The sequence below is a fragment of the Dermacentor variabilis genome, chromosome 7 (assembly GCF_050947875.1).
Source record: "Dermacentor variabilis isolate Ectoservices chromosome 7, ASM5094787v1, whole genome shotgun sequence".
Taxonomy (NCBI): domain Eukaryota; kingdom Metazoa; phylum Arthropoda; class Arachnida; order Ixodida; family Ixodidae; genus Dermacentor; species Dermacentor variabilis.
The window spans coordinates 157,351,294-157,365,194 of NC_134574.1; the positions used below are offsets into that span (position 1 = coordinate 157,351,294).

The 13,901-nt window shown below is 47.0% G+C and overlaps 1 protein-coding gene across 1 annotated transcript in view; it reads right to left on the reverse strand.

Moving 5' to 3' along the window:
- The window catches only part of LOC142588256 (homeobox protein SIX6-like), a 91,359-nt gene extending 78,563 nt beyond the window's left edge, over positions 1–12,796 (reverse strand). The window contains exon 1 of the mRNA XM_075699823.1: positions 11,639–12,796. Coding sequence (XP_075555938.1) covers positions 11,639–12,282 — 644 coding nt within the window. The 5' untranslated portion in view covers positions 12,283–12,796. The remainder of the gene's footprint in view (positions 1–11,638) is intronic.
- Between the last annotated feature and the right edge of the window lie 1,105 nt (positions 12,797–13,901).

Sequence of the window (13,901 nt, forward strand, 5' to 3'; positions counted from 1 at the left end):
GCCGGACAAGGTGGCACGCTTGGTTTTGCGGCACTTAAGAACACGCGTCATCCGTGCGCGCGACACACACGTACACGCACGTGTTCTCTGTGTACGTATGCGGCTGCGCAAATCCTACGGAGCCGTTGAGATGACAGCTTAATTGCGCTTTGGAGACGACGACTGTTTCGCGCCGCCAGGTTGTGCCGGACGCGAATGCGTCGTGGCTACTCTGGTCCCGTTGGTGAGACGTACTTGTAATGATTTTCTTGCGCTCTTCGCATTTTCCTTCCTTTAGTGCAGGAGATGCAGGTGACTTGCGCTTTCTCGAGTTTTAAAGGCAAACTCAAACGAAATGTTTGGCCGCGTAAAAAAAGCCTAGTCCGTACAAAATTTCACGTTGAATATGTCAGTACAGATACGTCACGAAAGTCTCGCATAAGCAGACGTTTTTAGATTTTGTTGAAACATAAAAACAGCGCCATAATTTTATCGATTGCCGGAAGTGACGCATGGTTCAGAATACGTGACTTCTGGGCGCAGTGATGATGATGATACTATGTTGTTGGCATCCCCTTCGAAACGGGGACGGTGACAAATATTCACTTAGCTCGCTTGAGGTAATCCGATAGTACACATCTATTTCAGTCTAGCTTTCTGCCTACCTAGCCTTAATCTTTTCTCTCCTCATTAAAACCACTTCGTCGATATCCGATGTTGTGGAGTTACCTACATGCTTGTAGAAACTCCGACTCCACCAATATCTTGCCCACTTTTATTTTTCCCTGAATATTCTGAACGTCTCTAAATAGCCAACTGGCTCTCCTGGAACAAGACCAGCGAGCTGCCCGCGCCAGTGAAGCTCTGGACTAAGGACCCCAACCACGGGACCTCAAATTTCGTTGTATTCTATAAGGTCGCTCTCTCTCTCTCTCTCTCTCTCTCTCTCTCTCTCTCTCTCTCTCTCTCTCTCTCTCTCTCTCTCTCTCTCAATAGGTCTATTGCTTATCTCGACTGGCTGACCCTGCAGTCAATGCTTCCATCCGCTTTCAATACTGGCGATTCTGGAAGGTGAACCTTTCAAATATAAACACAGGCAAGTCTTGCTAGTTGAATACGTTGGCATTAACTATATTACGATGTGCCGAGTCGTCTCCGGGCTTTTGTTGCAACGGACACAGGACTCATACGATAACGAATATTTGCTCCAGTAAGTTTCTTTTTCTTTCTTTCTTTTGATTTTTTGCCCTCAGGTAGCGAGCTCGGACCTCGAGAAAGAGAGAGAGACAAAAGGGAAGGAAAGACAGGGAGGTTAGCCAGTGTAAATACCGGCTGGCGACCCTGTGCTGGGAAAAGGGGTAAAGGGAATAAAAGGAGAAGGAAGAGAGCAAAAAAAAAAATGTCCGAGTACTTCCAAAGTACTCGGACCTCGAATAGTAAGCCATTGCCTGAGGCTACCCGCGGCGCGATGAAAAATATCGGCGGTGCTGTGATCGGATTTACATCGTATCCGCTAACCATCAGATGCACCCGTCGCCTGTTTAACTGTTATTTAAAGTCTGCTTATACAAATAATTAAGTATTTACCAGCCCTGCAGCTTTGCCAAGATAGCATACACAGTCAAACCTCGTTACAACGAAGCGGCATAGAACAACATGCCGGATGTAACGCAGTGAAATTCCCCTCGAAGTCTCCCATAGATATTCATATTGCAGGACATGTTATAATGTACATAACGAAGTAATTGTCGCTTCTCTTTTAACTTCGTTATAACGAGGTTCTACGTAAGCTATACTCATTTATAACCAATTTAGTCAAAGTGAAATTCGGTGCAGTTTCCCTCTATCGCCATGCGGGTTGCGAGTATACATACTGAAAAATTCAATTCTTTCCCCGTAATTCTTTTTCTTTAGCTTTACCAACTAAAAGGGGCTTTCAGATATAATACACCGAAAGATATTTTGCCTCCCCTACAAGAAAAGACCTGAATAAATGTCCCGGACATTTCGTATTTCCTATTTGCCAGTCGGAAAGATGACTTAAATCAGCACAGGAAATGCGGCGAATTTCGGATAGCGAAACAACAATTATCCATTTCCTTCTTTTGTACTCAGCGTGCTCAACAGCATGTACGTCCCCAAAGAACGGGACATTTAAGTACTTAGGCACAATAGACAGCCAGAATTTAGAAATATTACCACGGTACACAATGTTTTCACCTATTTTGTTATTACGCCTTTAAGAAAAGAGAATAAAGCCAAGTTCTCGCGCTTGAAATCCCCGCGATATTTTCTTTATTTTTGTTTTTTTCGTCACGCCTGGAAGATGAAATCGCAGGAAAGTGTCACTCCGTATTCAAAGCAGATTTTCTTTTTTTTTCTTCCGTTCCACCCCCCAAGAAGAGAAAACTCACGCATATCACTTATTACAGTTTTAAAATGCCCCGTCGTATACGCGTAGAAGGAAACGCCATATCCGTAGAATCTACGCATTACATTAGCTCCTGCCCTCGACATTTCGGAGAAATAATAAATACCAGGAGCGTAAACGTACCGCAGGAATCGAGCGGGGAGTTTATTTAATTTATACGCGCAGCCGTTTCCGGAAATGTATGCTACGACACGCTTTCAAAACCACGTATACTATAGCGGTTTCGTCGCGCGCAGATATATATACAGGGTGTATAGGTATATATTCGAAAAGCACTCCCCCACCCCCCTCTACCTTCATTGTGATGCGTAAAGAAGTGGTCTGAATGTATGCATGTATACTTGGAAGATCTCGTCGCCACTCGGAAATATACGCGCACCCGGCACTGCACGCAGCTACGTATATATATATATATATATATATATATATATATATATATATATATATATATATATATATATATATATATATATATATATCGAGTGAACTACGACACGCCTGCAGGGCGTATCACTATATAGGCTTCATACATATTCACGAATAACAAAAGCCCGTACCAGGGTCCCAAACGCCAGTCGAGTTCGGGTCTCGGGGCCACCCACTCAAACACTCGGGTCGACCCTGCGTCACCTGGGGACTCGTTAAGTATACGCCGGTGCCAGGTCATTTCGGAGGTGCGACTCAACCTGCCGTCCGCGCCTCCCGCACCAATTTGATCCAAAAAAGAAGTGCGGATATGGACGACAGATACGCGGTATATGCGAAATCCGTGAGACGTCGTCAAAAAAATAAAAAAGGCGGGGGGGGGGGGCGTAGCGCTTCTGCGTGTCCGCGACCAAAACTGTCCTATACATTTAGGAAAAGCTTTGTGCGGGTCGCACGCTCGTCTACAGAAGCGCGAATGTTTATGGCGTGGGTCGTATCATGCGAGCTAGCATGTCTTTCACCGCTAGGATATGGCCTCATTTGCATGCGAGAGCAGCCCACTTCAACGCGGAACGAAGTGGCGTAGGTATACATGTTTCTTTCTCTCTGGAATGGAACGAAAAACGCAATGTTGCCACAGAGGACAGCGATGTCTCGTGTCGAGCTTGATATAAAGTTCTCCGCGAAGCGACACCATTGGCGAGGTATTGCCGCACACACCGTTGATAGAAATTCACCTACGAGGTGTGACTCCGCAAGAAGCGAGTCATAGCTTGTTCAATATAACAATAAGCACGGGTGCACGGATATTCTAAATATCGAATACGAATCGAGCACTTGTGATTACAATCAAGGCGGTTCATTCGGACATTTCGCGTATGGGTTAATTGAAAATTCGATTACAGCTGGGGGGGGGGGGGGGGATACGAGAACTATACACGAAGCGTACCGAAACCGTGGCCTATACGAGAATAGCCGCGTATATGGACTTCCGAATAGCATTGAGTCTATTAGAAAAATAACATGTTACTTTCTTTGCCATGTTTATTCCCAAGCTTTTTCTTTCTACGCTGAAAATCATAAGCTCATTCGGCATTTGAATTCATTTTAAACAATCACAATTATAACGCCTCTAAAGATCAGTACCGTTTACCATCTGACAGCTCAACTACTTGACAAGGTGGTACGGATACTCTGACGAGAGGAAGCTTTTATATATATATACCTCATCTGTACGACACACACATACACACACACACACACACACACACACACACACACACACATATATATATATATATATATATATATATATATATATATATATATATATATATATATATATATATATATATATATATATATATATATATATATATATATATACGTATACTATAGACACGATGCAGAGAGTATATAGGATCGAACACCGGAACCGAAGGTACTGATCTCGTCTTTGCCAAATGCGTCGACTCTCCTGCCCTGCTATCGAGTACACCGTAATCGACATTCTGGGAAGAAGCCGCTTCTTCGAAGGCAGTATACCGACAACATGACGACATGAGAGAGAGAGAGAGAGAGAGAGAGAGAGAGAGAGAGAGAGAGAGAGAGAGAGAGAGAGAGAGAAATTCAACCAGTCGACATTAGTCAGTGTCATGTTTCCATGCGCCAAATTATAAAGCTTGAAGTCCCCCATAGAGATTCATATTGCAGTACATGTTATGTACTGCAGTACAGTACATATTGCATACATCTGTACGTTGCGGACCTGTCGGTCCTGTCGTGGGATGAGCCGGGTGAGCGTTTCATCGCGTTTTGTTGGACCCAATAAAAGTTTATTCACTCACTCACTCACTCACGTGACATTTTATTCATAACTACGTGCACTTGTATAGTGTTTGCAACATTTATATTGCATCATTTTATCCCCCACTTTTCTCTGTTGTGAAATTTGTGTAGCTCTGCTGTGGTTGCGATACCTATAATGAGATGTTTCATAGGGTATCATTGTCTAACGTCTTTTATTGTTTTCCAGCTATGTTTGTGATGCATTTCCATGTCAGTCATGCGAAAAAGTAGCAACCAGTGTCATCTCTTGGTTCCCACAATTTCCCTGTTAATTCGTCTCAATAAGAAGAAAAGACAAGTTAATTTCAGCATATAACCGTGTTATTTACGGACAAAGTCGGTTTTTCGATTTTGTAACATGCCAGCAGGGGATGAGAACCGACTTCCAAGCTCGATTATACCGCTGAGCTTTCTTCTCGTCACTATTTCGCCTTCATTTTGTCTTCGAGTAATCAACCTTATGCTGCCAATCGCGCGTATCGAAACGAACGTTGTGAAAGACTATACGTCATCAGTCTATGTAGACTAATTTAACGCAGCGCTTTGGCGTCACCTTTAAAAGAGAAATGGATGCGCACCATCCACTGGCCCACTCGCACCCCTCGACATCGGACACGTGGTTATAGCACAAACGCGACGGTCCATGGGGAGGCGAAAATCCGTTGGGGAGGTGCACAATGTACGTATACGTAAAAACGTGCGGCCTACAGAACGCGCACTCACGCTCGCAAAAAAAAAAAAAGAAAGCACGAAAGAGACATCGAAATAGAAAGCGACATGGCACGCTCACGAGCGAACAGAGCACGACACAAAGGGAGCGGAGGATTGAGAGGAGAAAAAAAAAGAGGTGGAGGGAAGAGAATGATGGCATGGGATGTAGGAGAGGAGACATAACGACAACGTACGCCAGCTGAAAAGTGAAGGCTCGCTGGTTTGAGGGGGGGGGGGGGGAGGTAGCATGAGAAGGGGACATATTAATGGGGCGGACTTTTATTCGGGTCGGGGGCACCGTAATGAACAGCGAATTGAGCATAATTCCGCGATGATGATGGCGAGAGGAGGCCGGAGGAGAGGGACGGCGATAGGTGAGTGAGAAAGCGCGCGAGGGTGCGCGCGTTATTCGGTGTTTGATAAATGTAATAACCCGGTGTGTGTGTGTGTGTGTTGTGTGTGCGTGTGTGTGGGTGTGCGTGCGTGCGTGTGTGTGTGTGTGTGTGTTTGTGTGTGTGTGTGTGTGTGTGTGTGTGTGTGTGTGTGTGTGTGTGTGTGCGTGTGTGTGCGTGCGTGTGTGTGTGTGTGTGCTTGCGTACGTGTGTTTCATAGCATGTGTTGCTTGACTTGTATGTGTCACACGTTTAATGAGCGGCGCGAAAGGCGGAATCGGGTGTGCAGAATGACTCGATGGCGCGTTTGTGATTGCAGGTATACATTGCTCGCTTTGTGAATTGCGTGTGCTTTCTTCCGCGTGCGTAATGTTTTGAACGAATAGACCGAACGGTATGCAGAATGACTTGTTCTGGCGTTAGTGCGAGTGAGTTTGGCAGGCGTATGTAAACGACATTAGAGGGAATGAGCACTGAGCTGGTGTTCAAGCAGCGATTACTCGCAAAGTGTCGATTCGAATTTGACGCCTTAATACGCAGATAAGCAACAGCTTGTTCCTTTGAACGTTTTAGATTCACTGAGCACTTCATTATACGGGACATGCGTGTTCGCGCATTATATTGAAACCTATGTTGAAACCGATTTGACCTCTTGTTTGAGAGAGGCGTACACGCGCATATCGCATATCACCGGCGATATATATTCTCTGCCGAGAAACGAACGATGGGGCGTGGGAGAGAGACGGGACGCAACGAGAAAGACACAAAGTAGGTATAATGATTCGCGGAGCGAAGTAATAAGGCACGACCCACCGTTGCACGCATAGCTGCAGGCAGACCAGGCGGGGGGGGACAGCGATTGTCCATTGTGCACCGTGGGGCGCTCGCGCGGCGCGAGCACAACCTCGTTCGGCAGCGGCTATACGCACTCTGCCAGCAGGAGGCGCTGACAATGCGAGTGCGCATATAATACGGCATAGAGAGAAAGAGGGGCATGTGGTCGGGGGCGATATTAGTGCGTCGGTCTCGGCTCTTTTGGGGCGTTCATCTCTTCTGCGTTCGTGTGACATAGCATACACGAAGAGGAGGACGGGGGGGCGGGAGGGGGGGTTACGTGGGTAAGGTAATCTCGATTCCATCACGTTACCCACTGGACGAAAGCACTGCGCGCCTGTTTTTGTCGGTTGTGCGCTTTGCCGCAGTCGTATGTGTTATATAGTACAGGTATGCAACAGCGGATCGACAATAACGGTCCAACGATGCAGCACTGTGTGAATGCGGGACTCCTATACACTATAAAACAATTTACATCCTTAAAAGTGAACAAGGGTGTAAATCTGCCAGTAAGTCTGTCTATAGTGGTGTAAATCTGTGCATTTACACATCTGCACCCAACAGGCTGCAGCGATACTAGTTATATACTAATTTACACCTTTTTTCACATTTAAGGGTGCAAATTATTCTACAGTGTACTACTGATTCTGTTTGTTTTCGCTGCGAAGCGGGATGTGTTATGCTTAAAGCATACAGGGAAACTAAAGGGAAAGGCGAGAGACGGTGCTTTGAAGTCTGAGCCCTGGATAAATGACGATAGAGGTAGCCATGAGGTCATTGATGTTGGCAGGGTGTGCTCGGCGCTGGTTAAACATTTATAAGTGATAGAAATCAATAAGGAGTAGGGGCTGCGGCTGGGATCAATGTTATGGTTACAAGTGTGTCGAGAATGAGAAGAAAAAAGCGGACGTCTAAAAAAAAATATATATATATATACAAATAAAATAAATACGAAAGCAAGGAAGAGACTTCCTCAGTATAAGCAAGCATCGCGGATCTGCTGAAGAAATAAGCACAAACAACCTATTTTACAAATTTCTGCAAAGCAAGAACGAAACGGCCTATTTCCATGGACCTATACTTCTGAGAGTTTCGTTTCAAAGGGCGACAGAAGTCGTATGCACACCGAATCGTGGAATATGGCAGCAATGATATCGAGAATAAAACCTTGGTCCTTTGATTTTCTTGTTTATACATTTAGTATTAGTACAAGAGGAGTTTCAGGAGTTAAAACATTGTCACGAGGACCTCCAATGAGTATTAACATAAAAATTAACGCGGTATTGGCGACAAATCAATGCTAACAAAGTAAGAGGAGGCAGCTTATCGAGTAGTTAGGGACAAACAAGCGCAGTATATATGAATGTGAAGAGCAAGTGTATGTCTGTGCATGTGTTTGCGCGTGCTACCGCAGCATAATAGACCGATAAAAGCTACACAAGTTCTAAAAAAGAAAGCGTACATGAAATAGAAATCAATCCGGCAACACATGAGCAAACATCTGTTTACACAGTTACACCTAAAAACTGGAGTGTGCACGAAGATAGTTAAAATAAGGGTAATATATGGTTCGTTTAGACTACACGAAGAAGTGAAAACAATGGAAGGAAAGCCTAAACGCAAAACTCAACAGGAGGATGCATGCGGGCCACGGGAACAACTGGATCGAGGTAGAAGAAACTTAAAGTTTAGCTGCACAACGTGCGGATCACGTTCAGTTAGCTGTCGTATTATGTAGTTATTTTGGATTGTCAACCTCAATTAGCCATCGCAGCACAGACTTGCACACGCGAACGGCTTGTAGCCTGAATTGGTGTTAATTGTGCTGCCCGTGATCCCGTGCTGCAATAGAGCGTGTTGATCGTGACTGTCTGTGCTATCTCTCTCTCTCTCTCTCTACTTTATTATTATAGTTCAATTCTCCCTCCCCCGTTCTCTAGTGGGGTAACAAACAGACATTTCTGTTTTGGTTAACTTCTCTGCCTTTCGCCGTTCTTACGTCTCTATCCGTGTTAATTTCGTGTTGTTAACTATATACAGACGTGAATTCGCATTGTTCGTCTCATGTGAGAACTGGGAACTTTCTGTGCATGTTATCTGGAAGAATTTTTTCAAGAGGTTCGGTTATTTATACGGTATACTGTGTATGTCTGTAGGCGTTGTTGCATTCCATTTGTGTGCCTTCCTTGAATTGTATAGGCATGAAATTCTCAAGTGTGGGCGCTCTTATATACAATGTTTTACGCGTTTACGACAGCTTTTTGACCTTTCATATGTTTTCTTATATCCCACAACGAGGATCATATGTAGCCGAGGCCCCATTAGATGCGCAATGATAGCCGTTAAATTCATATAATTAAGTAAACTAACACACACAAACACGAGGGCAGTCTGCCTTTTTTCGCCAAGGGAATGGTTGATACAGGAGCGACGGTTTTCGATTAGGAAAATGCAATCAGCTTGCGTATTTGCGAATAGAGTGTGAACCATTAGCGTACATTAGTCGAAAGCAAGAGAGAGAGAGAGAGAGAGAGAGAGAGAGAGACGGTTAGCTGCTGCTCATCCGAGGTTAATACACAAATTTTGTGTTGATGCTGCCGATATATTAAACTCGTCTTATTAGTTAAAAATACGAGGTGTTAATTTACGCCAAAGTACCACATCTAGCCTCAACACTCAGCATACTGCTTTATTCCAAGCCCACGTAACAATTATGCATTTCAAGCATTGGCTTTCACTTTATGAATAACACTTACAATTGTTGTTAACACTTACAGAATAACACACGAAAGTTTATTCCGCGTATTAAAAAAAAATGCTTTACTTGTGATCTCCTTGTCAGCGGACTGTACTTATTTGGACTATTTTCTGAATTTTCCAAGCTGGAATTCATTATTATTCGACCATACTGCGATTCCTCCCATTTTTTTTTTTTTTTACCTGGTGCATGTTGTCATTTTGTTTTCCGGTTTCTATATTAGGGGACGTGGGCCAGTGGTCAAGCTGCTGTTATACAGCTCTTTTTTTCCGCCATCCACACTTGTTACGTATACGTAATTGTGCTTGTGGGTTGAAATACTCTGCTCTGCTGTACTATGATATTGATCGCTCTTGCTTTGTATATATAGTTCTGCGGTCTATCATATCTGTCACGCGTATAGAAATGTGACCACGCGGCGAGGCTTTCCAGTGAGTACCTGTCAAACACCGAATGCAGGACACGAATATTAATTCATCATGCGCTGCACGCGTCAGAGATGGTGTTTCATTTCCTTTATTAATTGTTTTGGACTCAACACAGATCAGGTTAGGCACCCTACCACCTGTGTACTGTTCAATCTTAATGAGGCGTTGAACGTTGAATGATAAAATGTACAACGCCTAATGGAACGAACTGCGCAGCAAGGACTTGGCGTAGCGCATAATCGCACATATATACGTGACGCCTCAGCAAACAAGTTATTCACATGTAAAACGTAAACCACGTGACACTTAAACGGTATACCAGCGCAATTGTATATTCTATTCCAGGGGTATACAAGACGGCAGGTATGCGATTTAACAACAATTTTAAAACGGAGCGCTGAATTACATTCCTGAGCAATATACCTGGTGCATATTCTTTGCATTGGTGGCCGGTTTATAAATGTTCAAGCTGACGACAGGAGTCGATCGCCTCAGTACTCTTCACTGTATGATATTCGACTATACGAACCGGCATGGAGAATATGATCCGCAGTTTCGTCTCAGTATTCTCAAATGGTTCTCCTATAGGTGTGTTCCACTGACAATTCGTCATTAGCCACTATTCGGTTATATATCCGCCCTATGCCTGTTCAGCAAGCTTTCGTTGCAAAACGAGATAAACAAGCGCAGTCAGAAACTTGAGGATCCGGATTTGACGATCTGGGTTTCGTCGTTTGAAAAGAGCGCGCAGGTATATTTGTTCGCCTTGTTTCAAACCACGGTATCCAACCATTGGGCATCAATGGGAAGAAAATGAATGGAATAAATACAACGAAATATTGTTCACGAAACTGATCATGATCCTATTGCCCATTCCACCGGAATCACTCCATTATTTGCTCATAAGTCATCGGTTCATGTCCAAGAAATGCCGGATTAATTTCGAGGAAATATGAACACTCTGCTGCCGTGATAGGCAGACTAATGGTGAGATGTGACGTGATTATCATCTCGTGAGTGAAAAATTCTTTCAACTGCAGCTCCGTTTGTCGGAATTGTTCAATCAATGAACCGGTCAGCGTGAATGTAAATCGCTCATGTTACATCGCTATGTGCAGAATTGACACATACAGTATTACCGCGATTCTCGCGCGTCTTTACATGCCTGTTTGACTCTTTCAAGGCTCACAGAAGGATTTTCCCAACCTGAAACACATACCTTGAGCCTGAACAATGATGCGATCAGAGGAGCTCGATTTTCGGGTAGTCACAACAAGTAACAGGCAATTAAGCCAGCGAAAGCATAGGGAAGGTTAATTGGTCTGTTGAACCTAAATGTAGAAATATTAAGGTAAGGAGATGATGAAAGTGGACGAAAAGATAACTTGCCGCAGGGCGGGGACCACCTCCTACCCCCATCCTCCGTATAATTACAGGTGCGCGTTGCTTTATATGCCACTCAAGCCATACCGCGGCGCCAATCCCTCCTTTCGTAAGAATAGACCCTAAATTTGAAGATCTCGGTTTCGCCGTGCGAAGAGTCCCTTCTTTGTACGCTTTTTTATTTTTCAAGTTCTGGCGCAGAATATATGATCCTCGCCACGCTCGCTCTCTTCCTCTCTATATATAAAACTGTTCACATCATCGCATTTTTATTTTTGTGTTTAAATACCGCGCACAAGTGGACGCATCCATGTAAGTGTTCTCTCAGACAAATTATTGCATATAGTAGTACTATCACCTTCGATGCAACGGTCGCGAGTCTAAACCGCGTATATAACAACGCAAAGTGCTCGAGAGACGCAACAATGTAGAAACGGCGGAGACTCACCGGTTCTTGGCGGCCGCCGCCCTGTCCCTCTGGCGCCGGTTCTTGAACCAGTTGCCCACCTGGGTAGGCGTCAGCCCCGTAGCTTGCGCCAGCTCCCGCTTCTTGGTCGGGTTCGGGTAGGGGTCCTGGAGGTACCACTCTCGAAGCAGCGAACGCGTGCGCTCCTTGAAGCAGTGCGTCTTCTGCTCGCCGTCCCAGATGGTGCGCGGCAGCGGGAACTTCTTGCGCACCCGGTACTTGTCCACGGGTCCCAGAGGCCTGCCGCGCAGCTTCTCGGCTTCTTGGTAATGCGCCTCGAGCCACATAGCCTGCAGCTTGGCGTGCGAGCCTCTGGCGAACCGGTGGCCCTCCAGGATCCGGTAGAGCTCGCGGAAGTTTCCCGCGTGGAAGGCTACCAGCGCCCGGGCGCGCAGCACCGCCTCGCTCTTGTTCAGCTCGGCACAGTTTGGGTGCGCCACGGGCAGCGACCACAGGAAGCGGCCGAGCCGCTCCACGTCACCGCTCTCCTCGAGCGTCTCGCACACGGCGGCCACCTGGCCCACGGAAAAGTTGAGCGTCGGCAGCATCAGCATCGGTGGGTGAGGCGGAGCAGCGGCCGACGCAGGAAACACGGCCGCTGGAGCGGGCGCAGGCCCCAGCGCCATCGCCGAACACACAAGACACACAAATCTACACGGTGGCTGTGCGTGGGAGCGGCGTACAAGTTCACTGAGGAAACCGCGTCGTCTGCTCCTGAGGTAGGCCGGACGTTTACTACTCGAAAGCGGTTGAGTCAGAGCGCGTCGTCTGCTCTTGATCACTCGGGTAGCGGCGCACAAGTCACGTCGTCTGCTGTCGGGAGCGGCACAGAACACGGCGCGTCGTCCGCTCCTGGATTACTGAGGAGCGGCGAGCAGTCACTCCGCATGATAGCCAACCGGCAGTGCGGCTCGGTGGGCAGTGCACAGGTTTCAATGAGCTCAGTCGTCTGCTACTAAATGAGCAGACGGAAACCGAACGGCGGCTCACTCGCGGAATGCGCAGCGCGCGCGCGCGCGTGCACACAGTGTGCGTTGTCGACCGACTGATTCTGGAGTCCGAGGCGGCTCGGTTGCGGAATCGGCGCGGGCAACACGCTCCTCGCGCTCAACTTTTTTCGGGCGGGGCCAATCAGCTCATGGCCGGCTCAGGCGCGACGCGCAGGCGGCCCGCTCGCTGGCTCGCGCTCCACTGTGCCGGCGATGATAGGGCCGGGCTTGGGGGTAGGCGAGCCGGCTCATCGGGGCATCGGTGGCGCCGCCCCTCTCCTCTGGCCGAGCCTCGGGCGCGTACAACCGGCGTCGCCGTGGATACCGTCCCCCCCTCCTTCTACCGCCAATGGCATATCACACTGCGTAGCGAGAAGTCCCCGACCTTCTTTCCACGCGTCTCTCTTTCCAGCGCGAGCCGGCATGCGCCCTCCCCGCGCAACCGAGGCAACCAGCGCGCGCACAGGCCGCCTCGAAACGCCGCGGCGCGCCTTCGACGATCCGTACCGGAATGCAAGAAGCGTACTGCGCCTGCGCAGAGCGGCGTTCTCGGCGCGTGCGCAGAAGAGGCCGGCGATGCTCTGCTCTCCGGTTTCGATGAAGCGCGCGCGTCAAGAGAGCAGACGGCTCCCGGCCGGCAGTGGGTGCGGGCCATGCGTGTTGTGTTTCGCATTTACTGCCATTTTTGGTGAAACGACGTGCGGCCGATCAGGCTCCCTGCAAGCGGCAATCTGTTTCGAGCGTCGACGACTCTGTGCGCACTGAACAAAGAACAGGTAAGCGATGGTTTCATAACGCTACCTCCTTTTCCCTGAAAAGAGTTCATGCACGGCATCCCGCTTGCGCGGCGAGTTTAACGTTATTAAGGGGCGGCTGCTGGGTTGGCACTGATCCTCAAAGACTATGCATCAGGCACATATGTTGTTCTTGCGTCAGATCAGGCTTTCATAATTAATGATAATTAATCGTTTTCCAGATCTAGTAATGATACCCATATAGGAATATGTTTTATTAAGGCGTTGCCTTTTAAACAGTGTATTATTCGTCGTCGACTTCGCGAGCCACACCAAATTATAATGTCAGCTCTACACGATGGCATGGGCACAAGAGGTGACTTCAAGCTTTCCTAAGGCGAAAGTACTTGTTCTCAACGTTGACCTTTCTCGGTAAAATCTTTCTTATTAAATTTGGCCTCACGTAGCTTTAAGTAGCCGAGTGATGGCTGCCGACGCACTAGCGGGCAGTGATATAGCTGT